The sequence below is a fragment of the Pollicipes pollicipes genome, unplaced genomic scaffold (genome assembly GCF_011947565.3).
Source record: "Pollicipes pollicipes isolate AB1234 unplaced genomic scaffold, Ppol_2.1 Scaffold_2555;HRSCAF=2994_pilon_pilon_pilon, whole genome shotgun sequence".
NCBI lineage: Eukaryota > Metazoa > Arthropoda > Thecostraca > Pollicipedomorpha > Pollicipedidae > Pollicipes > Pollicipes pollicipes.
The window spans coordinates 9277439-9304513 of NW_023596136.1; the positions used below are offsets into that span (position 1 = coordinate 9277439).

The 27075-nt window shown below is 53.2% G+C and overlaps 2 protein-coding genes across 2 annotated transcripts in view; one reads left to right on the top strand and one right to left on the bottom strand.

Moving 5' to 3' along the window:
• Positions 1 to 4710: 4710 nt before the first annotated feature.
• On the bottom strand, positions 4711 to 16752 carry LOC119111203 (ATP-binding cassette sub-family B member 10, mitochondrial). Its single transcript, XM_037235027.1, has 13 exons — positions 16698 to 16752; positions 13630 to 13872; positions 12639 to 12839; positions 11694 to 11896; positions 11016 to 11126; positions 10228 to 10398; positions 9618 to 9750; positions 8859 to 9074; positions 8268 to 8434; positions 7949 to 8076; positions 6730 to 6826; positions 6164 to 6308; positions 4711 to 5489 (listed from the first exon to the last, which is right to left on the bottom strand). The coding sequence occupies exons 2-13, from the start codon at positions 13835 to 13837 to the stop codon at positions 5371 to 5373; spliced, it is 1899 nt and encodes a 632-aa protein (XP_037090922.1). The 5' UTR covers positions 13838 to 13872; positions 16698 to 16752; the 3' UTR covers positions 4711 to 5370.
• A 710-nt stretch (positions 16753 to 17462) lies between these two features.
• Positions 17463 to 27075, top strand: part of LOC119108377 (protein unc-79 homolog) — a 53338-nt gene continuing 43725 nt past the window's right edge. The window contains exons 1-6 of the mRNA XM_037231956.1: positions 17463 to 17579; positions 18162 to 18278; positions 18497 to 18658; positions 19017 to 19187; positions 19792 to 19869; positions 23903 to 24088. Coding sequence (XP_037087851.1) covers positions 17558 to 17579; positions 18162 to 18278; positions 18497 to 18658; positions 19017 to 19187; positions 19792 to 19869; positions 23903 to 24088 — 736 coding nt within the window. The 5' untranslated portion in view covers positions 17463 to 17557. The remainder of the gene's footprint in view (positions 17580 to 18161; positions 18279 to 18496; positions 18659 to 19016; positions 19188 to 19791; positions 19870 to 23902; positions 24089 to 27075) is intronic.

Here is a 27075-nt window from a genome sequence, read left to right on the forward strand (position 1 = left end):
CCTCCTCCGCCAGGCCAAGTTTGTTGGCATGCTTCGTGTTCAGAAAAATGTGGTGGACTGTGTACAATTAGCTCAGAGATACAACTTGTGTGTGGTCGTTAAAATGCACGTTGTTGCCGGCACGGGCCATGCGACATTCTATGTGAACCATTGGAATGTTTTTAGGAAGGGTCTAGAGGAAGAAGAAAAGCTTTGGAGAATAATGTTGTGGTACAGAGGTAAGTACAGGAGGTCTTGGTAAGTTGAAAAGGGAGAACACAGCGCAATAAAGACTGCTGATGAAAATCCTCCAAAGTTTACCGGAATTTACCTAGTTGTTTTCATCTTATATTCCGGCTTTGCCGGCGCTCACGCTTTTAGAGGACATCGATGACTTTTACAAACTTAATGGGGGGTCACTGACCCCCAAAGGTTTTTCCGGAATGGTTTCCAATCGGCACAGCGTAGCCTCGCCAATATTGGCATAGCTGTAGACAATTGAATAGCAGAAATTGAAGTAATTTTCCTTTATCATGCTTGGTCTCCAAAGTATACCAAAAGAAAGCTGCAAGGAAAATATGAATACAAAAGAGACCCAATGAAGACAACTGAATCAGACGCTTGAGCCCAGCGGGCTATGCGTCCTAATCCAAGACAGGAAAGTGTGCACATCCTTTACGAGGAAAACATGAGAGGTGAACACGTTAAGTATGCCTAATATCGAATTAAGCAATTGCATCGCTTGCGTAGCTTGGCCGATACCGCATTGCGCAAAAGACACTAGCTATAAAGGATACATTTTAACGGCGGGAGACAAGTATTCATATATTTAAATCGTTGGCGTGCAATCGTCAACTTTGTTCGAGGCAATCAGGCATCTTGGGACGTCACATAAGCAGCGTTTTTCATGTGAAGTATATCTAGAAATGATGCTTTAGTAATTGCCTTGAGCCCCTTGACCTAATACTTGGTGCTGGTCATCTATGACTTTAAATTTAATCGTGTGTTTCGACCAGCTCTCCGCACGTCCTGGATATGGGGTGTTTCTATAATACCATACTGAATAATATTCACTTCATTCAATTACATTCACTAGTGACCACGATAATTTTCCGAAGTTAACTTACTATTGCTGAAAACAATCTCATAGTAACCACCACGATAGTGCATGATGCTGGAAACCATTATTAGCCCGAACTGAGTTGTTATTTGAACTAATTTAAACTGATCAACCCAAACTTATTATGTCTGCATGATGCTGACAATCGAGCAGTCAAGATCGGCGTCCAGAATTGCTCACTGCTGGTGTCGATTTCGACAATTATATTTTCGGGCATAGCGCGGCTATAATTCCGATTAATATTTCGCCTGCTTTCAATGTTTTTAGCAGCCCAAAATGCAGGCAGACCTTACCAGGCTCAACTTTGACAGTCAGCGACCATTGTTCGGCGCGGCAGTTCCAACCGGCTCCATTGCGTCGTGGAGCGGACATGGATTTGTTACTAAGCTAGCAATCCGGCCGGCGAACCCCACGCGCGTGGTCTCCGTAATGGTATCAACTGTAGGCGCACGGCTGACACTGGGCGGGGCAACGCTGCCTGCCAATAGCGGCAATTATTCATACTACGGCAGCCACTCTAGGAACTAGTTTGGAACATTTGGTCTGGACATTCTGTGCCTTGGACAATATGTGCATGGGACATTCTGTACTTTGGACATTCTGGACATTGGGCATTGTGATATGGACTCATTCCACTCTGCACCCTGTTGGAAGTTACTTCCCATTTTGGGCATGGTGTGCGTTGGGCATTATGAACTTCGGATATTCTGTACCTTGGACATTCTGTACTTTGGACATTCTGCACCTCTGGACATTTTGTACCTTGGACACTATGGTACGGACCCCGCCATGCTGACTGGCTGACAAAAAATCTTGGCGTCATCGTCAGCCGGAGCGTGACGTAACAGGCCATGTGACTTTGTGGTGACGTGACATGCGTAGGACGAATACTGGGCCGTGATTGGTGCTGACGACAGACAGAACGCGGCATTAGTAAGGATTCGAACTGAATATCCTCGAGGACGTGTTGACCTCTCTAAAGTAAGGCCTCGATTACTGCCATAGGTACTGTCACAGTTATCTCCACGTCTCGTCTAATACAGGTCAAAAGGATACTGTCCTAGACAATATATCAAGTGAAGTGATCCACGAAAGTTAAGGGTAAAACGTATAGGCACTCCCTAAGTGTAGCTGCTAAACTTAACTGATAAAAAGCTGCGCCAGTCGAATCATGCGCGTCGCAACAGCAATCGGCAAGTCCAGCCCGGCCCATCCACAGACATCCGTTATTCTGAAAGCGTGTTTTACAAACATCCAAGTATTTGAATACTTGACGGATGCTGACAATATGTATTTTCGCGCATCCATCGCCCGATCGATTTAAAAGGAGCATCACCCGCCTGGAACTGTGAAGTTTACTGAATGAGTCAAGTGTGTGGAAAATATGCATAACAGTGGTATTCAACAAACACAGCACACCTGACTTGGGAGAAGGGAGCCGATCATACATCTCGGCTCTCATTTGGTAGTGGGTTGGGTACATCTGAACTGACATGATGTGGGTGGAACGAAGCTGATCCACACCGATTTCACTATGTATCTGCCGTCCAGTGTTGATGATGCAACTGCACACAGCCTGGCCTGAGTTGGGAAGAGAGGATTGGACGCTGGCCCAGTTTCCCATGTTTCTACCCTCCTGTGGTGGTGATGAGAGTTCACCTGTTCTGACCTCGCCGGAGAGGAACCGGACGGGAACGAGCCCCTTATGCTCTGTGGTGATCACGTCAGTATGCATCATTTGACCCGGCAGGCAAGCAGCCGACCTGGCCGCAACCCGTCTTCGGCTTTATCACTGCCCTCCTGCAGTACTCCCGTGGGTCGCCTGACTGAATTTAGAGGAACGGAGCTGATCGGGACAGGCCCAGTCCGTCCTCTCTCCGTTTTCATGGGAAAACTGTGCCGTCATGAAGGCCAGGACCACGTGAGCAATCTAAGGGTGGCCAGAGGGCGGTGCCGTCAGTCAATGATAGGCGGTGAAGGAGGAGAAAGGTGTTAAGGCAATTTAATGCACGCAGCGATGTGAGTAAACTGTTGAACGTAAGCGTTCCGTGAAATGGCTCTTGTCTTAAATGCTTTGGAATGGATGGAACGTACGACTTTGGATCAAACCACGCAATGAGCAGGGAGCTTGTCTTTATTCCGGAGCCGCCAGACTTCCGACTTCCTCTCCAGACCCGGTTGCGGAGGGTCCCACGTACCGTTCAGCACCGCACTACGGACATCCGAGGTCACGTTGGCCCTCTGGCCAGTTAACCGACGCATGTCTGCTCCGGTGGTGCAGTCTCCGCTGGCGCTGAAAACTCAGCGGCCGTGTGAACAACAGTCAGGATCAAGCCGTGTGCTTCGCGGACCAAACGAAGACAAACAAGCCAAAGATATCAGCGTCCCTTTATTCTATATTCGAAAGTCACAATAGCTTCCAGAGCACAAGAAGGCCGGCCACCGAACACATCACGAGTCGCACGACACCAGGTCCGGAAATGTCATGGCACTCATCGCCGAACACATCGCGAGTCGCAAGACACCATGTCCGGAAACGTCATGACACTCACCGGTCTTGGCGATCACAATGCCGCCACCATACGCAAGAGGTCCGTGCTATGACAGGGCTCCTCCGGTGTAACAATTGAGCGCCACTTACCGCGTGTGGCGTCGATGTACGCACCAAACCGGCTATCACTTTCAGAGCACGGCTCAAGGCGGCCAATGACTGCACCACTGTGAAATGGATGTGGTCTGCCATATCACACCGAACATCCTCGCATTTGTTCAATAAATATAGTATTCATTCGGACAACAAATAACAGTGATCTTTCTTTCTTTCCCCGTAGACATTTTTCAATTAGGACATTTCCGGAGGCAAACCTTAGCACCGGGCAGAAGAACAGAACGGAGCATGCGCCAGCTAAGACACGCAACCACTACTTACGGATGTGCTGTACATACCCTGACATGATAGCTATGTGAGCACACTGCGCACACCTGTTCCGAACGCCCCACAAACGGGGTGCGGTGTGACGTAGTGTCTGTACGTCCCCAAGGGAAGCGCGTCTCCCGCGCAGCTACCAGTGGTCACCTTCACACCAGGGATCTGCATCAGCGCTTACGGGGGCCAACGGAAAGCGCGTCTCTCGCGCAGCTACCAGTGGTCCCCTTCACACCAGGGATCTGCATCAGCGCTTACGGGGGCCAACACAACAGTAAAGAACGGCTTGAGAAGATTGTGTGCGACGCGACTGTGGCAGAAAGCCTCTGGCTGTAGGACGGATGGACACTAATAACTAGGCGGAGGACTTCACAGCCTAAAACATGTTCTAGGGCAACGCTCTGAAGGCGTCCATATCACTATATGGAGAGGACTCACAATCCTTCTAATACCCGGCTACAGAACCATTACATGGCACATAACTCATCAGTGCAAATGGATGAATGAATGAGCCAATTAATAAATTTTTTAGTAAATGAGAGTCGAAAAACCCATCATGGCGCGGACTAACCAAAAAGTAACGTACTGAACAACATTTTTTCCATCTTAGCTTCCTCCAAAAAAGAAGAAGTGAACAGTATTGTCCCCAGCTGGGGCAGGGGGTGGCGGGGGGGGGGGGAGGACGTATACCCGGTGCATTCCCTACAAAAAGCCATTGCATGTACACCCACACCTACGTAAGCTTACCGTGTGATAACTAGCGCCTCGTCTTTGCGAAGCTTGTCAAAAATAAACACTACAATATGATGCTTGTATTATGACTGCTTTGCTTGGTGTTTGAGCCCAAAGGAGTCAGGTCGACGATCATACCCGGGCCATTGAATTTCGTGTCGAGTCAGAACAAGAAAAGACCCGAATTGTCCTACCAGAGTCGTTTAATAGCAATTATTTTGGCTATGGGGATGGCGACCAGGACCAAAACTGCTCGCCCTATCCCGTAGCTGACCGGCCGGGACGCAGTGGGACCAGCCCGGAGGAATGTCCAGGGCTCGTGCAGTGTTGGGGCATAAAGCCCCGGTACCCTGTGCCTCGCGTCACATGCTTTGGAGTCTATCATTCCGCCCACAGAATCCCAGTCCTCGAGTCCAGGCGATTTTCCACTTCATAAACAACGGGCTCTGGGCAACCGAAGCGCTCCGTGCCCCCAGTCGGCAGCCCTGCGAGGCCTGCAGTCTCTGTGCGCGCCTGCCCGGCAGCTCTGGAGAGCTCTCAGCTCTGGATGGTCTGCCGTTCCACCAGCCGCCGGAAGCCGCCGTCACTCCTGACCAGCAGCTCTGGAGAGCTCTCAGCTCTGGATGGTCTGCCGCTCCACCAGCCGCCGGAAGACGCCGTCACTCCTGGCCATGAGCTCGTCGTAGGAGCCCTGCTCCACCACGGCGCCGCCGCTCAGCACGGCGATCGCGTCTGCCGAGGCGGGCACGTGGCCACGGTCAGGGCACGGCCGCCGGCGCACGCACGTTCGCCAGCGCAGGCGGCCCGATCACGTTTGTGGCATGAACAATCGTCGGCGCAACACACCGCGCGCCGCCGTGGACTGCTCCTTCGCATTGGTCTTGTACAATCAGGTGCCTTCGATTTCAAGATTGAACAGAGGTCTAGGGAAAACTCTGAGTAAGGGGACCAGCCTCTTCTCCTCACCATCTCACCAGTCTTATTTCACAGCCAACAACGCGTCCCGGAACTAGCAGATACAACGCTGACGTTCCGCGGAAAAACCTCCTTCCACACTGAGCCGAGTCATTTCCTTGGAAAGAGGTAACACAAGTGACTGAGCTTAAAAAGCCTAAGGCGGATGCCTGCGCCAGCGCTCGCCTGAGCGGCAGGGGAGGGGGGGGGGGGGGGGCGGGCGCGTTGCGTGTTGGAAACGGTGTTTTCGTCGGGATAAAATTCACGGACGTCTATAAGGTCGTCCTGGTGTGGAGCACACATCCGGTGTCATAAATAACTGAGGCGTTGGAGCGACGACCCGAAACACACGCATATTAGTAACGCCCTCGCACTGATCAGCAAATACAGAGGTGATATGCGTTTAGGTCATGCACGAGCGGGCCGCCGCTGCCGGCAGGCGCTACACGTACCGGCGCGCCGCACGGTGCTGAGCCGGTGGGCGATAGTGATGACGGTGCGGCCCCGCATCAGCCGCTGCAGCGCCTCCTGCACCAGGCTCTCGCTCTCGGAGTCCAGCGCGCTGGTGGCCTCGTCAAGGATGAGCAGCCGCGGGCTCTGGCGGCGCCGGCCAACCGTCAGCGCCTCCCGCACGGCCCGCCCCGGCGGCACGCGCTCCACAGTCACCGCCAACACTGCTCAACTACTCATTGTAGAAAGCGATGTCGTGTTAAGAAAACAGTTAATAATAACAACACACGCCCATTTCACTGGCATGCTATTTCCATTTCTTTCGAACAAAAATCATTCCATTACTATCCATTTCGCTGGTCGATTACCTTCATTTCATCATATTCCCTCATAACGCAGATGTTGTAAAAGCAGACTAGCGCCTTTGTCCCCCGCATACCCTTGGCTGTTTTGAGTGAAACTGGCAGCACTTCTTTGGAAGTTCCAGAAGTCTTATTTAGGTGCAAAAAATGACATAAGACGCGTTTTTTCTAACAGAAAAGACGGCGGGCCGGACACTTCTGCTTACCTTAAGTATGGCGCGGGCTATAGCGATCCTCTGCTTCTGACCTCCGGACAGCATCACGCCCCTCTCACCGACCAGCGTGTCCATACCGTCCTGGAGCCTGAAGACGGAAGCTATGTGCATATGCTACAAAGTGATTTTCGTTAATTTCGAATGCCCAAAAAACATACCAAGAAACTTCAAATCAAGTTGCGTACCACATTCCCCGCCCCCCCCCCCCCCCCCAAATATGCACGTTACAACAGAAGCTCAAATGGTATGGCAGTGATTTAAGTTTTCATGTGGATGTCATCGTGTGCCCCAAAACTGTCAAATATTATGCCAGAGATGAAATATACCCAAAACTGCCGAACAAAACGATAATTCACAATCCAGCTGAGGGTCCAAGATCCAAAAAGCACGCTGAGACTACGCAGATAACGAGCCAAAACCGCGTAACTAAGCGCCAACCCCTAATCCAAGCTGCTAGTAGACCAAATCTCACACTGTTTGACTGTGTCCAAAGGCGGGGAAATCCCAACCAGTCTTCAATGTCCAGATATGCCAGGTCAGGCAGTCTCCAGTGTCCAGCCGTGCGCGGTCAGGCAGTCTCCAGTGTCCAGCCAAGCGCGATCAGGCAGTCTCCAGTGTCCAGCCGTGCGCGGTCAGGCAGTCTCTAGTGTCCAGCCGAGCGCGGTCAGGCAGTCTCCAGTGTCCAGCCGTGCGAGGTCAGGCGGTCTCTAGTGTCCAGCCGAGCGCGATCAGGCAGTCTCCAGTGTCCAGCCGTGCGCGGTCATGCAGTCTCTAGTGTCCAGCCGAGCGCGGTCAGGCAGTCTCCAGTGTCCAGCCGTGCGAGGTCAGGCAGTCTCCAGTGTACAGCTGTGCGCAGTCAGGCAGTCTCCAGCCGTGCGCGGTCAGGGAGTCTCCAGTCTCCAGCCATGCGCGTTCAGGCAGTCTCTAGTGTCCAGCCGTGCGAGGTCAGGCAGTCTTCAGTGTCCAGCCGTGCGAGGTCAGGCAGTCTCCAGTGTACAGCTGTGCGCAGTCAGGCAGTGTCCAGCCGTGCGCGATCAAGCAGCCTCCAGTCTCCAGTCGTGTGCGGTCAGGCAGTCGCCAGTGTCCAGCCGTGCACGGTCAGGCCGTCCCGCACGGCCAGATCCGCGGCGCACTAACAGCCGGCCAGCAGAGGATCCCGGCCGCCGTCCCACGCCCGCCCGTCCACCCGCACGTGCGCGCACCCTCTCACCTATCGACAAACTCTGCGGCGTTGGCCTGTTCGACGGCGTCGCGCAGCTGCTGCTCAGTGACCGTGCTGGCCACGCTGGCGCCGTACAGAATGTTCTCGCGGATCGAGGTGGAGAACAGCACGGGCTCCTGCCGACGAGGGGAGGGGGGATGCGTCACGACGCGTCCGCGTCAGTGAGCGGCCGCACCCACGCCGCTGGGGAGAGACGCGACAGGCACGGGCGCAGAGCCCTGCGGCACACCGGCACCGGCAACAGACGGAGCGCGAGCGTGACCGACCACTGAGCCGACCAGTGATGCGTGACACCGCCCGGCCTGACCTGGCTGACGACGCCGATCTGGTCCCGCAGCCACATGGGGTCAAGCTCGCGGACGTCGTTGCCGTCCAGTGTGACGCGGCCCTCCAGCGGGTCGTACAGCCGCAGCAGCAGCCAGGCCACCGTGGACTTGCCAGAGCCGCTCGGCCCGACCACTGCCAGCACCGAGCCTGTTGCCCGGGGGGGGGGGGGGGGAGAGAGGAACCGGCCGTCAGCACAGGGAGAGCACCAGCCATCAGCACGGGGAGAGGGACCGGTCATCAGCACGGGTAGAGGACTGGCCGTCAGCACGGGGAGGGACCAGCCGGCACCACAGCGAAAACGAGGAAAGCTCGTTGTGAAACACAACGCCAGCGTATGCGACGTGTGCAGCGCCTCACGCGGAGATAGTAACCACGACACCGACATCGCTGTACGTCATCTGGGTGGTGCTCCGAATACTTTCGCCCACACACAATGGTCTCGCCGCTTCGGCGGATCACAGCACACCAAACGCCGCTGCTGTGAGCATGCAGGCGGTCCTCGCATGACGCTACCGACAGGTCTGGGCCGACACACACCCTGCCTGCCGGGGTACACGGCGCGTGGTCTGACCTTCCGTGACGCTGAGGCTGAGGCCGCGGAACACCAGGTCATCGGGCCGACTGGGGTAGGCGAACGTGACGTCCTGCAGCCGCAGGTCGCCGCGGAGGGCGGCCGGCCGCGCGCCGCCCGAGTATGGTAGCTGCGGCTGCCGGTCCACCAGCTGCCAGAGCCGCGTGCTGGCGCCCAGGCCGCGCTGCAGCTCCGAGTAAAACGAGCTGAGGCCGCCTGCAGCCCCACCAACCACACCGGTTACAATAGCCGAACGGCACGGCGCTGGAGTGGGGAGGGACGCGAGGGCACTGGCACAGGTGCACACGGCCCGAAGCCCACCGCGCTGGAGAAGGGTGGGACGTAGGGGGCGCTGCCAGAGGCACACACGGCAGGCAACGCACCCAGGCAGAAACGCCAGTGCATAGTCGCACAGGTACACGCTACACCGGTACTGGCAGAGTGGTGTCCGAACAAGTAACCGTGCCATGGTACACACGTACATACAGCTGCTGCGGCAATAGCCCGGGCGTCAACTCTGAAACTGCAGCTTTCACAGAAACAAAACTCTAGCTTGGACAGAACAAATTGTGCAAACATCGTCTTTTAGTCTCGGTCTGCACGTGCGCAAGAGATTTTATTTTTGACCCGAGCCAACGAGATATTCGAGCATAGAGACAGCAGCAGCTTTGCGATATTCTGCTCCGCGGCGTCCGTTAAACCCGTCCACACGGTTCCGCTCCCCCCCCCCCCCTCATTGTGCGGGGGGTAGTCCCTCACCGACGGCCACGCCCACGTAGGCGGCGTACAGCAGGAAGGCGGAGAGGTCACCGACTGTGACCTGGCCGGCGCCCACCAGCGAGCCGCCGTAGTAGAGCACGGCCAGGATCACGCTGTTGCCGCTGAGCCCCGTCTGCCGGCGCGGGCGGAGACGTCACGGGAAGGTGGGGCACGTGTCGTCCGGCTACCCGGCAGGACGGCGACGCGTGAGGTACAACGTCGAGTTTATGCGAGACGCGTGTGAGCGGGCTGAGGACGCTGCTCAAGCTGGGTTATATGACGTTACTCTTTACTGACAATGAGGAAGCTCCAGTTCAACACAACGTGCCTCGTAAATGAGCATCCTATCTATACGCGCAGGATTGCATCAAGGGTCCTCTCCAAGCTCGTGACGCAACATGGAATAATCAATACACAGAATGAGCCCGATTAGACCATGGTAGTACCGCGCCGACACGTGCACACCTCTCAATCAAGATTCATTGAAACGTAAATACAGAAAACAAATATGTACGTACAATGAACCACAATCAACGTATTAAGCGCTGGGATATGTGCCGTGATAACTCAATGAACACACCGAATCGACAGCAGCCAGCCGTCGCCTCACCATTCCAAAGAAGCCGGCCCGTGCCAGCGTCTCGCGCTGACACAAGGCCAGCACGTCACGCGTGCTGCGAGCGTAGCCCTCGGCCTCGTGGTCCTCGCGCGCGAACACGCGCACTGTGCGAATATTGGCCAGCTTCTCCTCGGCCACGGCGTTGGCATCAGCCAGGCCGTCCTGCCGTATGGGTCAAAGCGGCGGTAGTGGGGGATGCTCGGCGCGCGCGTAGAGGCCATAGCTTGGTTGTGCGGGTCAAAGTGACGGCAGTGGGGGACGTCCGGCGCGCGCGCAGAGGTCATAGCTTGGTCGTGGGGGTCAAAGCGGCGGCAGTGGGGGACGTCCGGCGCACGCGCAGAGGTCACAGCTTAGTCGTGCGGGTCAAAGCGGCGCTGGAGGGGGACGCCCAGCGCGAGCGCAAAGGTCGCAGCTTTGTCATGGTTTGCCAGACGTGAATAAACCGGCAGTAACACGATATTGAATGACATGCCGAGAGTAGTGAAATAGTACGAAATTTTACTGGTCCCTGTGAACACTGCCCAGCTTATACTGGTGGTTTGGCTGGGCGTAAAGCGATGTTCTGAGAACACACAGCACGTGACGAACATTTCAAGAGCCTGACGACAATAGTAAGCTGATACACAGTTCTCTCAATACACAGCACTGCTATGGTAAGAGATCATGGAGAAGTACTTCTGAAAAAGGTTTGCAAACCGCTGAGACCAACAGCATTGAGCGAGCGCCAGTGGCTACCGGCGGGCCGGAAGGGCAGGTGTCCGGGGAGGAGGGCAGCTCACCTGGACGGCTCTCGTGATCCTGCGCACGTATCGGCCATAAACGACGGCCACCATGGCCACCGGCGGAACGATACTCAGTCCCACCAGCGCCAGCTTCGTCGACACGTAAAACTGACAACAGAGAGGGCATTGCAACCATGAGGCTAGGATAAGTCCGCGATGGGAACCGAGCGCGGCGGATGCTACCGAAAATAAAGTACGATTTGTTATGCGCTCAGTGGTTTACACGGATATAAACCGGACATCTTTTAGCCCGTTGACCTATTATCGAGTGGTAGCATCAAATACCTGGCCACACCAGAATGGTCCAATATAGCCTTCAGACTCGTACCTCTCTGAAAGGAATGGGCAAATTGCGGTCGGTAAAAATGCTAGTGGTGCTATTTTCTTCGTTACCTTTGTTATCTTCGTGAATCGCATGGTATTCAAAACTTTTATGTGCCTACATCATAAGCGGGGCGATCGCGTGCAACTATTACAAGTATGCTCAGAATCAACTTTCAAGCGTGAAAACTTGACAACCTCGGCATCTGGTAGACCAAGAATATCCCCTCTCCTTCGCCTAAACTCAAACGGAAAATTAAGTCACCAGACAGAGCGACTACGAAGCAAAGATGACCCCCGCCAGTCGACTGCTCCTCCTGAACGCCGTCCAGACATCCGCGGCGAGCGCCTCACCATCATGGAGACGCTGGCGGAGGCCATGGCGGTGGCGCGCAGGCCGTCCGAGATGTTCATGGTGACCGACTGACTGACGAGCGCCGTGTCGGCCGACAGCCGGTTCACCAGCTCGCCCGTCCGGCTGCGGTCGAAGAAGGCCACCTCCTGGCGCAGCAGGGCGCCGAACACGGAGACGCGCAGCTGCTGCGCGATCCGGGCGCCTGTCGACGCCACGCCGCGTCAGCGGGGCGCCGCAGAGCCGGGCCGCGGCCGGGCGACGACGGGCCGCGCCGCTGAGCAGGCCAGGGTCGGCGCGGCGCCGTGACCGGCCCGATCAGCTCCGTGCAGCCACGGGGCCGATCGCCGCTGTCTAAACGGCGGGACCGAAAACAATAAGGCACGGGTGCCTGCAGCGCAACCCGGGCCTGGCCGCCGCAGGGCGAACGTGAGTCGGACTTCTGCAGAGTGGTTCCCAGGCGAACGTGAGTCGGACTTCTGCAAAGTGGTCCCTAGGCGAACGTGAGTCGGACTTCTGCAGAGTGGTCCCGGGGAATTGGTTATGAGTCACAGCTTAAACTCCCGTGTTGTTGTCTTTTGGACGCTGATGGAAGTTCACGCAGTGCGCGCAATACTTCATGAACATCGTGTTCGTGCAGGGAGGGATGAACTTTGAATGACGACCATTAGATCTTATCTAAAAATACCGCGGGCCAATGTCGGACTTACCTCGCAGTTGATCAAAACAACGAAATGGCTTTCAATATCAATACCGGGGAAAGCCCAAGCATCCTGCCATGAAAACACCAAGTCTCCCTAAGTCAGACACAAAATCATGGCTAAACAAACTACATTCCTTCAGCAAAAAAAGAAGAAGATAAAACGAGCCACTAATCCTCCCGTCACACCCGGCTATCGGGATACTCTGGCGGGGGCCGCGCGTTCGCTGCTGCCGCCGCCGCCCACCTGAGATGCCCATGAGGTAGACTCGGCCGCAGTTGGCGGCGGCGCCGACGATGAAGACGCCACCCAGCGCCAGGCAGATGGTGATGAGCCGCTGCCGGGCAGTGTCTGCCTCCTCCTGGTAGATGATGTCCACCACGCGGCCGATGGCAAACGGCACCGTCATGGTCACGGCGCTGGAGACCAGCAGCAGGCCCACGGCACCTGTCGCGGACAGACAGTCACGGTGGACGCCTTCTGTCGGTGCGAATGACGAACGACAGCTAGCGTTGGAGCGCAGCACGTCGGCCGCGATCAAATGCGCGAAACGTATTACCGTTAAGCAATTCCATTACGACCCAAACAGTATTTCTACGAACAACCGCTCGGCCATTTCGTACCAGAGCACAGTACAAAAGGCAGACAATGTCTGCCTTCTCAGAGCACCGTCCCAAAGAGGAATACGCCGTCCCAGAGGGGAGCATGTCATCCGAGAGGGGCACACCGTCAGAGAGGAGCATACCATCCCAAAAAAGAGCACACTGTATCAAAAAGGAGCGCACCGTCCCCTTCCTCAGATTCGTCAGCCGCCCGCCAGAAAGAACCGTTTCTCAGACCCGTCCTCCAAACCCGTCAGCCACCCGCCAGAGAGGAGCACAGTGTCCCGTCCCTCAAAGCCGCCCTTCAGACCCGTCAATCACCCGCCAGAGGGAGGGGGCACACCATCTCGTCCCTCAAAGCCGTCCTTCAGTCCAGTCAGTCACCCGCCAGAGAGGAGCACACTGCCCCATCCCTCCGACTCGTCCCTCACACTCGTCAGTCCCCCGCCAGAGAGGAGCACATTGTCCCGTCCCTCAGACCCGTCCCCCAGACCCATCAGCTGCCCATCAGAGAGGAGCACGCCGTCCCGTCCCTCAGTCCCGTCAGTCACCCGCCAGAGAGGAGCACACCGTCCTACCCCTCAGACTCGTCAGCCATCCAACCGCGGGTACCCGCCACCGCGGCCTGCGCCTACCTCCGATCCTCCAGCGTTCCGGCCGAGCCAGCGCCATGAGCCGCCGCATCTCTTGCGGCGCGAACCGCGACGCGCCGAGCTTGCCACTGCGCAGGCGCGGCGGCGCCGTGAAGAGCCAGCGCCGAAGCGGACCGGTGCCGGGCGCCACGCGAGCCGTTAGCGGCGACAGCCGCACCGCAGCCACTCCCAGCAGGCGAGCCAGCGCCATTGGCCTGTCTGGGGAGCGAGCAGCCCGCTCGCCTGCTGTCGGCGAGAGACGGCCCCATGAGGAAACTCAGCGCCACTTGCATAACGTTATGCACGACATCGTGAATGTTTGGAGTCACGGAGAAGTGGGCGGTTGCTTGGGGCTTTGTCATGGCAGTGGGAAATGGCTGTGTACTGGCAGTGTACTGATGACAATGATCAGTACAGTGTCTGCATCTTAGATCATACACTCCTGAATTACATCCCAAGCCTCTTAACCTTGCTCCTGTGTTGCCCCCATGGACCTGGACCTGTTAATGTTCTTGGAGCCCCCCCCCCCCCCCCCCACGAACCTGAGATCACAGCATCTGCTTGAAAGATCAGCTGACATAGAGCCCAAAACGAACCAGTGTGGTTCCATACAGCAGCAAAAAACAATCTCTAAGCATTTGCTGTTGAAAAGGTGACATCAGAAGCCTTAAATAGGCATAACTACACACAAATTCCAGCTTTTTGAGATAATGACTAGAAATGTTTGAAAAAATAGTGAAAACTTTCCAAAAGCAATGCCTGTTTCAGGTTGAGCAGGTAAATTAATCATTAAAAATCACTTTCATGTAGATTTTATCCAAACATTTTGATATGATGGATTGCTGGGTGGCTGCAGTCAAATGACATTGGTATATGCTCAACCCCTTGGATGCACAAGCACTGATTCCCACAACCCAATTATAATATTCTGAGTTGATAACATTATTTTGTGGTGGAATTTTAGTGTTCTGCAATGCTTGGTATAATTTGTAGTATGATTAATAGTAGAAAGGCACACAAAATTGCAACTAATAAATGCAAGCTGGGCACCTTTATTTTTGTCAGAAAATAATCACAGAAAATGCCTGAACCTAGAGGTCATAAGTTAATGTGCATGCCATATAACACCAGCAGCACATAACCGAACACTTATCATGTCTGGGTTACATCTCCAGAGCCTTGCGGTGCAACTACAAACATTGGTTACTTTACACCAGCCATATTGCAATGTTCAGTCACATGGGTCACAGGTATATCAATATTTGTCATACTATTACAACTCCAGGTTAGGTCTCACTGTCTGTTGCCCCTGCCCCTGCCCAAATTCAGTCAATCAGCATCAGACAGATTGGTAGCTGCCCCAGCATCCAACCATCTCAGGCTTGATTAACACACGCTCTGGTGGGGTTGGGTCAAATTGACCCCTCCCAAAGGTATCCCGGAGTGGCTTCCAAACTGTGTGGCTCATCTGTGCCAAATTTTGCAGAGCTGTAGACAATTAAGTGGTCAACCGTTTGGCACAAAAAATAAGATACACCTTGTAGGGTTGCTGACTTATGGCAAATCAAAGTCAAGCCACGCTTTCAGCACAGTCAATTCCTATGGAATTGTTCAATCTGAGTGAGCAACAACAGAGTGTTATACAAAGGCATAATCTCTGAGATGCTTTCTTAGGTGATGCAAATATTGAATGACCAAACTACATCGACCTAAAGTCAGGTATAAAGGCCAGACAAAGGTCAAAACCAACTTCTTTTATTACTCTTGTGCTTGCTGTATGGGAGTTGCTGGTGCTTGTTTCAACTCTATTGATAGCAGGAACTGCATTATACACCTTTTATAGACTTCTTAGAGGTCAGAATAGGTCATTGACCTAAAATGACCAAGGTGAACATTTTGTTTGTAGAAGCATACTGCCTAGCATAATCTTTGTTGTTTATTCAAATGCAAAACTCTGAGCAGTCTTGCATGGTTTTGTCACCATGGCCTTCAAAAGGTCAAAAAAGGTCAGTGACCTTAACTGAGCATGTGAGCTTTTGGTTAAAAACAGATATCTAGATTCTGAGGGCACTTTGGAGACCAGCCTGGAATTTAACCTTGCTTCCCCCTTATGTCACCCAAAGATCATGGCCGAGGAACATCAAACTTTGACCTGAGTGAGTTCACATACAGGTCAACATGTCCTGAAAGTTAGGCATCTCTAGCGTTTTTAGTTCCTGAGAACTCAGGAGGAGGGGTCAAATTGACCCTTCCCACATGAGTAAAGGGTATCTAGCCAGCTACTCTAGCATGTGTTCATGGGCCAGGCAGGTTAGATGTCTGGATTCAGGATCAAAGGGTAATGAATCAGCTTCAATAAATTGTGTACAACCTGTGGCAATGGCTCACAAACCAGAGCTGATGATGATGATGTGAGCTGTGGGGTACACTAATTTAAATCACCATATGGTGCCCATAAGACAAGCAGGCTTCTGGAAGCATGAATTTCTTTTTATATCCTAGAAACCCTAGATAATGAATTTTGGAATAATGAGCACCAGTGGAGCTCAATCTGCTTTAGAGCCACTTAATACATCACAAAAACAAAGTCAAAATAAACAAAATATTCTACAATGGTTCAACTCTACTTAGAGGGGCATATGCCAGAACAAAAGTTACATCAGTTTCAACAAACCTAGCATTCCAATACCAATGGTCAGGTATTTTTACACTAGCTTTAAATGCTGCTGCGCCCTGAACCATTTTTCCTATCCCGAATGCAAAGGTGTCAGGTGATTATTATTCTTTAGTCTCCAACTAACATTTGAAACTGCAGTTGATGTCACATACGATGTGGAGAACAAATAAAGCTCTTGCTTGGTACGTGCAGGTTCAGAACATGCTCACGCGAGTGGAATGAGCCTCATCGCATCATCTCATGAAAATGAGCGTCACTATTGGCTGGGATGCAGGGCCATCTTGAAAAGTGGTTACGAAGTCAGAGCATGCATTGTTGCACCCGTGTGGACATGACAGCAGAGACCAGGGCGTTAAGTTGCTACTCCTTGCTCTCCCTCCCCCCTCCAACGTACCTCTGATCCCAAACACCTACGACTTATGCCTTGCGCCTCCACCAAATCACCCAAGAACACACTGGGGGATGCTCTAGGTATATCCCCGTGGTTTGTTTACTCCCTTTCGTCGCCGTAGCGCCATGTTAACAGGTTTTGACGTCAATTGAGCATTAAAGTACAGCCGGGATTAGTTAGCAATAGATATTTGCAATTTTTCAAGTCTTATTTCGATGGGTTATTTGTCTTCCTATAAAAACTCTCGATGCTATATTTCATCATATTCACATTTGTGGGTCTGTTTGGTCTCAAATTCAGACGGTGCACCGTGCATGGCTGTACCGTGCTACGGGCTGTTCCACGAGAATATTAGAAACTATTATCTAGCAAAAGGCGCCGAGGCTGGTAAGAAACCTTGTAATACACTTAAATAATGCAGTAGAATATACTCAAGCACACACACACAATGCCTTTCTATATGTTCAATTGAGCTTACCGCCGCATAAACGCTGGACTTCATAAGGGTGATACGTGTTCTGTTCGTCACAAAATAACGATATGGTTTCATTAAGCCTTGCAAAATAGTTTATTTACAACGTCACAATATTTTACTGCTCCCAAAGACCCGGGAATGAGTTAAAGTTTTGTTATTTGCTGTAGCCAAATTTCGTTCCAAAAAATTAAAGATATGTCGCCCAGCTCTATTTCAATCGATCCAAAGGAGTATTTATAGCGCTTCTGCGACGATACCCCAAGGCCTTAGTGTGTAAACAATGTGAGGGGGCGGGGTGCGCAAGTTAAAATGATTTCTTTGCACAGATCTCATTTGTGGTGTCTTTAACCAGCAGACATAAGCCACAACCCTTCAACCACAGAGCAAGATGGGCACTCGAGCGGCTGCATGTAAGTGCGCTTTTGTCTCCACACTGTCGCAAGCCGAACCAAATAATGCATGGGAACATTGAATAATCTTTATTTGACGGGATCCTAAAAGTTCATGCATGCATGGGGCGAAATATTTTCTGCCTTTTCTCCCGTCATTGAGTTTTTGGGATTTTTGTCTGCAGTACCATGAACCCTGGGTCCTTTCAGCCTGTTATGCTACTGGCCCACCAAACACTATCTGCGGAATAGCAAGACATGATTTGACACTTCTTACTTGATTTTACAAAAATATTGTGAGCTGCACTTTTAAAAACAGGACTTAAATGCTGATATTATCTGCTTATGTAGTGCCTACAAAATTTATAAGGTTTTCAAATTATTAAACTTTGGCTGCAGTGTGCCAGATGTAGACTTAATAGGGGCTTGCTTAGGAGCTTTTGACATTCCAAGATCATTGCTAGAATTTGTTTTATATCACATTGCCAGAAACATGTGTATCATGGTTGACCTAGCTCCATCACAGGCCAGCAGGAGTTTTTTTGCTCGGGCAGCTTGCTCCCTGTTTGAAAACATGCAATAATGACCAGTACATAATTTCAGTCACTGCGAAGATCAAGAATCTGCAGGACTATTATCTGCGTCTTCTGCATGGAATACCATTACCATCAGAGCTGGATATTGCCTGCACACTGAAATACTTCTCTTTGACACTTATGGGTGAGTAAAGTAGATTTGAGGTGGAAGGATTCTGATTTTATGCCTTAGCTCTGTTGTGCCAAGGTGAGAAATGACAGCCCAGAAAAACACCACAATAGTAGTGCTGTATTAATCTAAAAGAGGACCATGATTATCCTGCACATTAGAGTTGTGGGTCATTCTGTGGGTGAGCAGCCCAGTGAGGGACAGCCCCATCACTGACCTGTCCCTCTGAGCAGGCGTGCTAAAGGACGTGCCTGAGGCACCGCTGGTGATGCTGCGCCGGCCTGACCAGGACGCCACACGGCTGGCGCTCTACCCCAGCCTTGACTACACTGGACTGCACCGTGCGCTGGTTCAGCTGTTCGACATCGTCCCACTCCTACAGTACGGCGTGCACGGTCAGTGGCTGGTCCGCCGCCGGTCCGCTGGTCCTCCCGGGCACCAGCGGCGACTGGGGGTGTTGCGGCCGAGGAATGGGTGATGATGTTGGGGAAGTTGCCTGTACCTCGTGGAAAGGCGTGGGTGATGCCGTTCGACCAGTTTCTTCTCCCTGCTGTGACGCAATATCATGTTGTGTCTTATATCCTGTGACCAGGTATGAGGTGTTCTTTTGTAGTAATCTCGATCCTATCCATCATTCTGTCACACTATCATATATGCAACGCCGCCTGGGCTGTACTATGTGCCGGTCGCTACGGCGCACCATGTGTCATGACCTGGTGCCTGCCGCTTACACATCCCTGTTTGGGCGGCCAGGGTTCGGCCAGTCGCTGTTGCACACCATGTCGTGCCTGGTGCCGTTTCTGGAGCACAGCCTGATCGACACGCTGCCCTACCTGGTGGCCTCCAGCCTGGCCACGTTCCCCGTGTCGCTGCACCGGGACATCGTCAACACACTCTGCCATTACCTGCTGCCGTTCACGCTCAGTGAGTCGAATGCAAGTTTCGTGGTGTGGCATCAGATGTCCTGTCAGTTCCAAACCGCGGTACGGTTTAGGAAATCGATATTCAAATGATACTGCCGCGTTACTTTTTCAGCTGTGCATTGCTTTTTGCTTCAGTTGTTGCAAAAAATAATGCGATCAATTTCCCAAGACGTTTTACCACAACGCTGAGTGAACAGGGCACGTTGGTTCCTCTCATGCTCATCAAAACATTACCCCACATTAGCCTCTTATCCCCTATCCTGCTTCATCCTGCATCCTCGTGACACGCCGCTTGTCCGGGGCAGGCTGCATGCGTCAGCCACATTGGGCCAACAGCCCCGCAGGAAGAGGACCCCGACCGGGTACCCAGCGCGCATGCGCGGGATAAAGCTCGTCGGTTGCCCCCCCCCCCCCCCCCCCGGCGCATGCAAGTCTTCTCCACCGTTAACCATTTTCCTCTAGCCCACAGCCCTGAAATGATCATTTCTGTTCGAAAGGGCTCTAATAAAGCAATTGCCACACATAACCGACTTGTTTTTATGTGCTGTGCCGTTGTATATATGTAGACACTGGCATCCGTGTGTAAATGGCTTACACGTTTTCAGGCCCTGATGTAGAGAATTATACTTCAAGCTCCATCACGGCCATCGTCATGGTGGTGTTCCAGTATACTGACGTCACAGGTAGGGACTCGTACCCCAAATGTCTTAATTGTTGCCGTCTTTTGTGTGTTGTGACTGCTTATTGCTTGCGTAAGTGCCTGCTTATTGCTTGCGCCTTTTGTGTGTTGTGACTGCTTATTGCTTGCTATAAGTAGGCTTTTTGTAAACTTGCGTCATATCAGTGGCTGAAGACATGCCAACATAGTCCATCCCTTTTCTGGTTTGTAGTCGCCGGAATGTCAAGCGTTACCAATGCAAGCATGGCGTGTGGATGGGATGCCGAAGCTAGGTTTAGCAAAATAGGTCGTGTGGTTAGCGTACGTAGTCTTGATACTAGTAGCGCAGGCAGGGGGGCACAAGGGGCATGTGTCCCCCCCCCTTAGGTTCCGAGGGACCCGGGGGGTCCTCGGAACCTGCGATTAAGGGCCCGAATAGCCAGCCGGAGGTCTCATTCAGGGGCTTGGCCCGCAGGGCCAGGCACTCCAATGCCAGCCAGAGGGCTCTGCGCGCTGATCAGGGGCCCACTTAGTTGATAAGGGCCTATATTTCCGTCAGACTCCACCAGTAACGCACAGTCGGCTCCGTGGCAGCATGGACCTGAGGGCCCATTTCCCAAGCAGGGGCAAAGCCGTAGGCAGCGATCTACATTGATTGGGCCCTACAGCGTCTAGCAGGGGCGCTCTGTTGCCAAGGGGTCCCAAGTCACCCAGAGACGGTTTTTGAGGAATCCCGAACAGCTTACTTGGCCCACAGGTCCAACGATCAGGGGCCCGATTGGATGTTCCAGGGGCGTAAAGGGCTGGTCGGATCCTTATTCAGGGGCCGCGACGTGCGAACACGCGCGAACACGCGACGTGCGACCCTTTACGCAGATCAGGGACCCCTGAGTCGATATAGGCCTATATGTCGGCCGGGCGATACCAGTACCGCACAGTCGGCTCCTTGTCAGTATGGGCCGGAGGGTCCACTTATCAATCAGCTACAAAGCCGGAGCCAATGACTTGCACTGGTCGGGATCTCCGTGTCTGTTAGGGACTCACAGTGTCTAACAGAGGGTCCTGTGCTCTCAAGGGACCCCGCGCCGACCAAGGGCAGTGTTTGATGAGACTCGAAGAGGGGCTGGAGTGGCGCGCTGGACCCGACGATCAAAGGCCCGGTTGGAAGGCGTAACGACCCGAGGGACTGGCTGTAGGTCTCAAAGAATCGCGGCTTGTAGGGTAGTGACCTGAAACATCAGCCAGTGGCCCTATTGCAACGTTTGAGGAACTCCTGAGACAATACGGATGCGTAAGTCGGTCAGAGACCACGAACACTGAGAAGTCGGCTCCACGTCCGTCTGAGACCCTGGGACCCATTACCCAAGCAGAAACGAGGCCGGGCCAGCGATTTGAAATGTCCGGGTTCCCTGACACAATGTGGGGCTCCTGCGTCGGTTAGGTGCCACAGTGCCGAACAGGGGTCTTGTGGCGGCAATTGTCCCCGGGTCGGGGCGGTGTTTGAGGGGCCCAAAGAGAGGCCGAAGGGTCTCTCGAGACCAAAGATAAAGGGCCCAACGGGGTGACTGAGGGGTCCGAAGGGCCGGCTCTAGGTCACATTGAGGACCCCCTCCCACAGGACCGTAATCTCAAATGTCAGATGATCTCTTGCACCGATGCGAACCCCTGAGACAGGGTGTTCTTCTCTATCGACGAGAGATTACAAATAACGAACAGTCGCTTCCTTACTGGTCTGAGCTCTGGGGGCCCGTTTCTCAAGCAGGGACAAGGCCAGGCCCCCGATTTGCACTGGTCGGGTTCTTGTATCGTGCAGGGGCCTGCAGTGCCTAACAGGGCATGCCGTGTCAACGAGAGGCCTCGAATCGGTCAGAGGAAGATTTTCTCAACAGGAACGGGCACGGGAGCCTGAATGAGAGAGGATCTCTTACGTTGGTCGGGGCCCTCTGACAGTCAAAGGGAACATAAGAACTTGTGATGAGTGCTCACATTGAGGTACTAGAAGAGTCCTTTGCCAGTCAGGGCTCCACTACCGAACGGTGGACGCTCCGACCCTATTCCAGTATGGGCCATTTAAGCCCCACTGGAGTGTATGTGTTAAACATTTGGCTACCGGCGGCGAACAGGGATGTTGCTGCGTTAATGACGGCTCATGCGTCGATCCGTGGCCAATTGCACGGGTCTGAAGGCCTCTCGTGTCAGGGAGCGGACCAATAGGATATGATGTATCCCTCTAATGGCCTCCGGATCGGCCAGGGGATGCCTCCTCGTGTCACTAGAGTGACGGCCAGAAAACACACCGCGGTGGGACAGAATGGCGCTGCACCCCTTGACCGGGAACAACAATGTGCCCCGCGGTGTTTTACTTCAGAGGGTCCCTTTGCCGGGATAAAGGGTCTCATTAGTGTTGGATGGAGTGGTACCAAATGAGTTCAAAACACAAGGCCATCCCATATTTCCCTGAGAACGTTCATTATTTTGCAGAATCGGCTAGTGAAACAAATGTCATCAAAAGGTTTGAGCGTGCGCGCCGGGTGCCGGTAGTGTGGTGGTTAACGCCGATGCGTTAACCACTACACGTCTGGGAAACAGGTACGGGGTTCGATTTCCTACGGTGCCCGCCCTTCCCGCCAGGGTGAGAGGCTAGTGGCGTCACATAGCCCCAGCAACTGAGTGCGTCATCAACCCGTAATGACACGCCGGTAGTCTCGGGTAACAAGAATAGCGATGGTTTGGGTCGCACTTTTCGCAAAACCGAATGGCGTTGCCCACTGCGAGTAACCCCTGAGGGCGGGCGCCGAGCGCGCAACGATGTCCATCGTAAAACAATGTTTTTCAATGTCTTTCAAAATTGATTCGTGCAGTTCAGCAATTACACTGGGCCTTGTTGCTTACAACTTTGAGGTTGTCCTCTGGACAGGATAAACAGTTACAGCAACACGGACATTAGAGATTTCACCCTACTCTTCCACTTCCACGACCAGATTCCAGCACCACTTCGCGGCGCTGTAAATCTTAAATACCTACAGGTGAAATATACGCCCGTGATATCTCTAAATACACGATTCGGTGCCCAAAAGTGTTCAAAGATAGTTTCTTCAGATGTGGCACCATTTTCGTCCACCTGTTAACCACAACTTAGTATCAGGGACGAGGCCGACCGTGCGCGGCCTTGGGAGACTGCAACGCCTGGCGTCGTGTTTTTTGCCAAGATATGCGAGCGCACTTGCTCAAAAGTACGTTACGGAACTTGTACCATTAGTCGATTCCGACCGAATGTTGGACACATCCAGACAAAGATGCCTTGTCAATGTTAATACACATTTTTGACCCATTTTGATCTTCAATCTACATATACGGAACACCTGCTAGGCTCTGTACAGCCCAGACATAAATTCTGGCAAAATTTCTTAGTTCTGTCCGTTTAAGAGAGTCCACTGGATCATGAAGTGAAGAATGCTGACGATGTATTTCATGCAGTCAGTTAACGCACGATTTTGTCAGTATATTTATTGTAAACTTGGGCAGACTTGATTTTGCAGTAACGTCTCGCCTTTATTCCAGTTAAAGAGGGTAGAAATGTGCATTGCACATATATATATATATATATATATATATATATATATATATATATATATATATAACAAAAAATGTCCTTAATAAGAAATGGACCATATCCGGCGATGTTTTTTTGGGGCGAGGACCCTTTTACTGTCAGGGTCCCCTTTATGAACCCTGTGTCGGCCCATGGCAAAGCTCCGGCTGCGCCCTTGCTTGGCACGGTTGGAGGTGGGGATATGAACGTGTTCTTGTGACGTGTATGGAAGCTGCATCACCTCCTTAAGTCATATGCTGGTGTGCTCGTTCGCTTTGTGGAAAGGTATGGGGAAAACGATTATATTACGACCAGTACTTCGGGGTGCACCGATTTTGGGCAGGTAAGCCAAAAGTTCATATATCAAAGGGAACTGGTGGAGGGCTAGTCTTGAGTGGCTTTAGCGCCATCTTCGCCCGGCCGACCGGTCCCAGTTCGTGTCGTGACGCCGTATTTGCGACGGCAGCGCTGCACTGCCAGCTGCTGGAGACGGTGATGTCGCGTCGGCGCATGGTGATTCGCGACCTGTTCTGCATCATCGCGCACGGCACGGTCAGCGCCCGGCTGCCGGCCGCCCACCTGCTCTTCCACTACTGGCCGGCGCTCAATCCGTCGTCTGCCGACCGGCGCGGCCACCTGCTCAAGTTCACAGGTCAGTCAGTGGGTCACCGGCCCGCTCAGGGGTCAGAGTCACGGGTTACTCGCCTGCTCAGGGGTCAGAGTCACGGATCACCCGCTCGCTCAGTGGTCAGCGTCACAGTTCACCTACCCACTCAGGGATCAAGGTCACGAGTCACCCGTCTGCTCAGGGGCCAGGGTCACGGGTCGTCGGCCCGTTAAAGGGTCAGAGTTACGATCATCCACCTGTCAGGTCAAGGCCAAGGCTGTGCCAAGGCTCCCATCGCTGGATAAAATGCCCAATTGTTACGTTGAATGGCCCGAAGACATAACTCAGCACGGATGCGTATTGAAGCGTCCAGAGCTCATAACGTTCACTGGTCAAACGTCCAGAAGCGCAGCATCCAGCGTTCACAACATGCAGAAACCATCCAATATCCCTGGACAGAGGAGAATCAGGACGTCCAGGCGCGCGGCGTCCAGAACCGCAGCCAGAGCTCAAAACGTCCAGCGTTCATGAAGTCCAGCATGCGTGAGATCCACGGGTCGAGATACTCTACCGCTTCCTTGCAACCCTTTGCTTAATGGTTCGGATATTGCCCGATAGAGACTACTGTAGCCGATTTCGCCCGCCTCATCCGACGAGTGACGTCATGCGACACAGTGCTGCACAGTTAAACCAACGTGCATGGATATGGACAACGTTTTGTTTGAGCATGTAAGCCTTGCCGTGTCAGCACATGCTTGGCAGCAAGCGCATGAACTAATTCAAAACTTGGATCCCTGGCTCGTGACATCGGAAACAGCTGGTTACTCGGCAGTAGCTGCACGGTAACCGTGGAAAGCACTTGTCAGGGCGCCTGTTGTTTGGTATTGTGGGCTGTGGATAAAATACTCTGTGGTATTTTGTTCCGTTATTCACTGCATTTGTTGATGATGTTTCTAATTTTGTCAAGGAATTCATGACTGATGTGTAACGCTGACTGATTTGATGACTGCTCCAGGTAGGCGCGCATGTAGATCTCCAACTCCTGGCACGTTAACGTATATTTTTAGTGCTTTTATTTGGCTGTTTCCCCTCCCTCCCCTCCCCCCAGCTGCAAGTTATTTCTCACGCTTCTGCAACCAGGACTTATTACAAATTTTACATGCCTTTATTCTCAAATGAGGGCGGGGGGAAGGGGGGGGGGCTGTATCATCAGCTGAACCCGGATACCACCTCCCTGGTTCGACATGTTCAATGACCTAGTCTACAAACAATGCGTTTCTTCAGTTTGTTTCGTTGAAATCGGGGGCGTGGTTTCCCAAAATAAGTTGGTTGGCTGAGCTATGAAAAAAACTAAGAGTACCCTGATAGAATGCCCTGATAATGTGCCGTCAACTTGGTTTCTCCCCGAATTTGGCTGACTTTTTCACAAATGTGCAGGCTGTAGCCAAAGTTCCGGCGTGGGGTGAAACCTCTGCAACTGAACAGGGAACCGCGCTCCTGATTGCAAGCAAATAGGAAATAAAAGAGCACACTTGACTGCGGATGTATTTAACTGCCTGCCAAACGTCATGCAAAACACCACGCAAGTGCTGCGCTTAAATGCGCTGTTGATTCACCATCTGAACAGCGGAGCCGTGTGTATGTCACTGAGTTGGTTTGCGACACATAAGCTGGATGAATTGGGAGAATCGTGGGCTTGTATTCACCATCCAATGTATCAATCTTGACACGCTGTACTCTTCTTACGCCTCCGAACCTCCCTCGTATAGAATTTGGGAGTCCAGCAACACCAGTCTGGAGTTTATACAGACGGGTGCAGTTCACGCCGCAGAGGAGCGATGGTGGCATGGTGGTTAGTGGTTAGGGTGCTCATCTCTGGACTTTTCTATCCTGGGATAGGGTCCGGGCCACAGCACTACCGCATCCCACGTACCTAATGCCTGATAAAATACGTAATAGACACGTTCTGCCTCGAAACAACCCTGGCAGCCGGTGAGACGTAAAGCCCCAATCGGTATTAGAGCCCGTCCCGACAAACAAATCGTCGCCCGCCAAACTCGCAAACAACGCTTCCGCTCAATCACTGTATATGTGTGGGGATAAAAATGTGCATCGGTTGGACGCGGAGCTCGGATACACAAGCCAGCCCAGAGGCTGCCAGCTCGGCGGTCTGGCCGGCAGCCACGCCCGCGGCGGGCCAGCGGACGAGGCAGCCCGGCCGCCAAATAAAGAACGCAGCCACGCGCGCGCCGCCGCTCGGCCGAGAACGGAGCCCCGCCACACGCGCGCGAGGCCTGTCCGTGGGTCAGCCCGTCCGCGGTCGAAACACTGTCAGCTCAGCCGGGCACGCCGCCGTCTTCGCGTTAGAGCCCGGGGCCTCTGACTCGGTTTCACTCGGTTCGCCGCGGTACACATCCCGGCGGACCGGACATCCGGACATGTCGGACATCCCTGCATCTCGCTCGTGCTGGACCGGAGCCCCCCCCCTCCCCCCTCCTTGACGGGCGGCGTAATGGAAGGGTCTCGTGTCAGTCACGGTCCAGCACCGGACAGGGTCGCTGTACCCGTTTCCTCTAGGACCTAGATGGGTTGAACTGGGATCCCTGTGCCATTTATCAAACCGGCTGCGCTTGGGACCTTTTTGAGTCGGCGAGTGTCCCTGCGTCGATCCAGGGTCAACCATCCCGGTCAGAGGGTGTTCGGCGTGAGAGAGGGGACCAATGTATCATGTGTATCAATAGTAATCGATAGGCAATCAGAAAGGATACGGCAAGGTCGTTCAGCCTCAATCGGGAAATGCGTGGGGTCTCCAGTCTTGGCTGAAGACTCTATTAGGCTCTGGCTGTTGAAGGAGGAGAGGTGAGGGGTCCGGGAACCCCTCGGAGGAGCTTTTTCGGACCCGTGAAGTTCGAAAAAGGGCCTTCTGAATGACAAGAGCAAAAAGTATTGCCAAACGAAAGTTCAGAAAATACCGTGGCATCGTCTAGCAGCCCGGAGGCCCCATCTGGTAAACTCGGGGTCCCCTCTGGCCG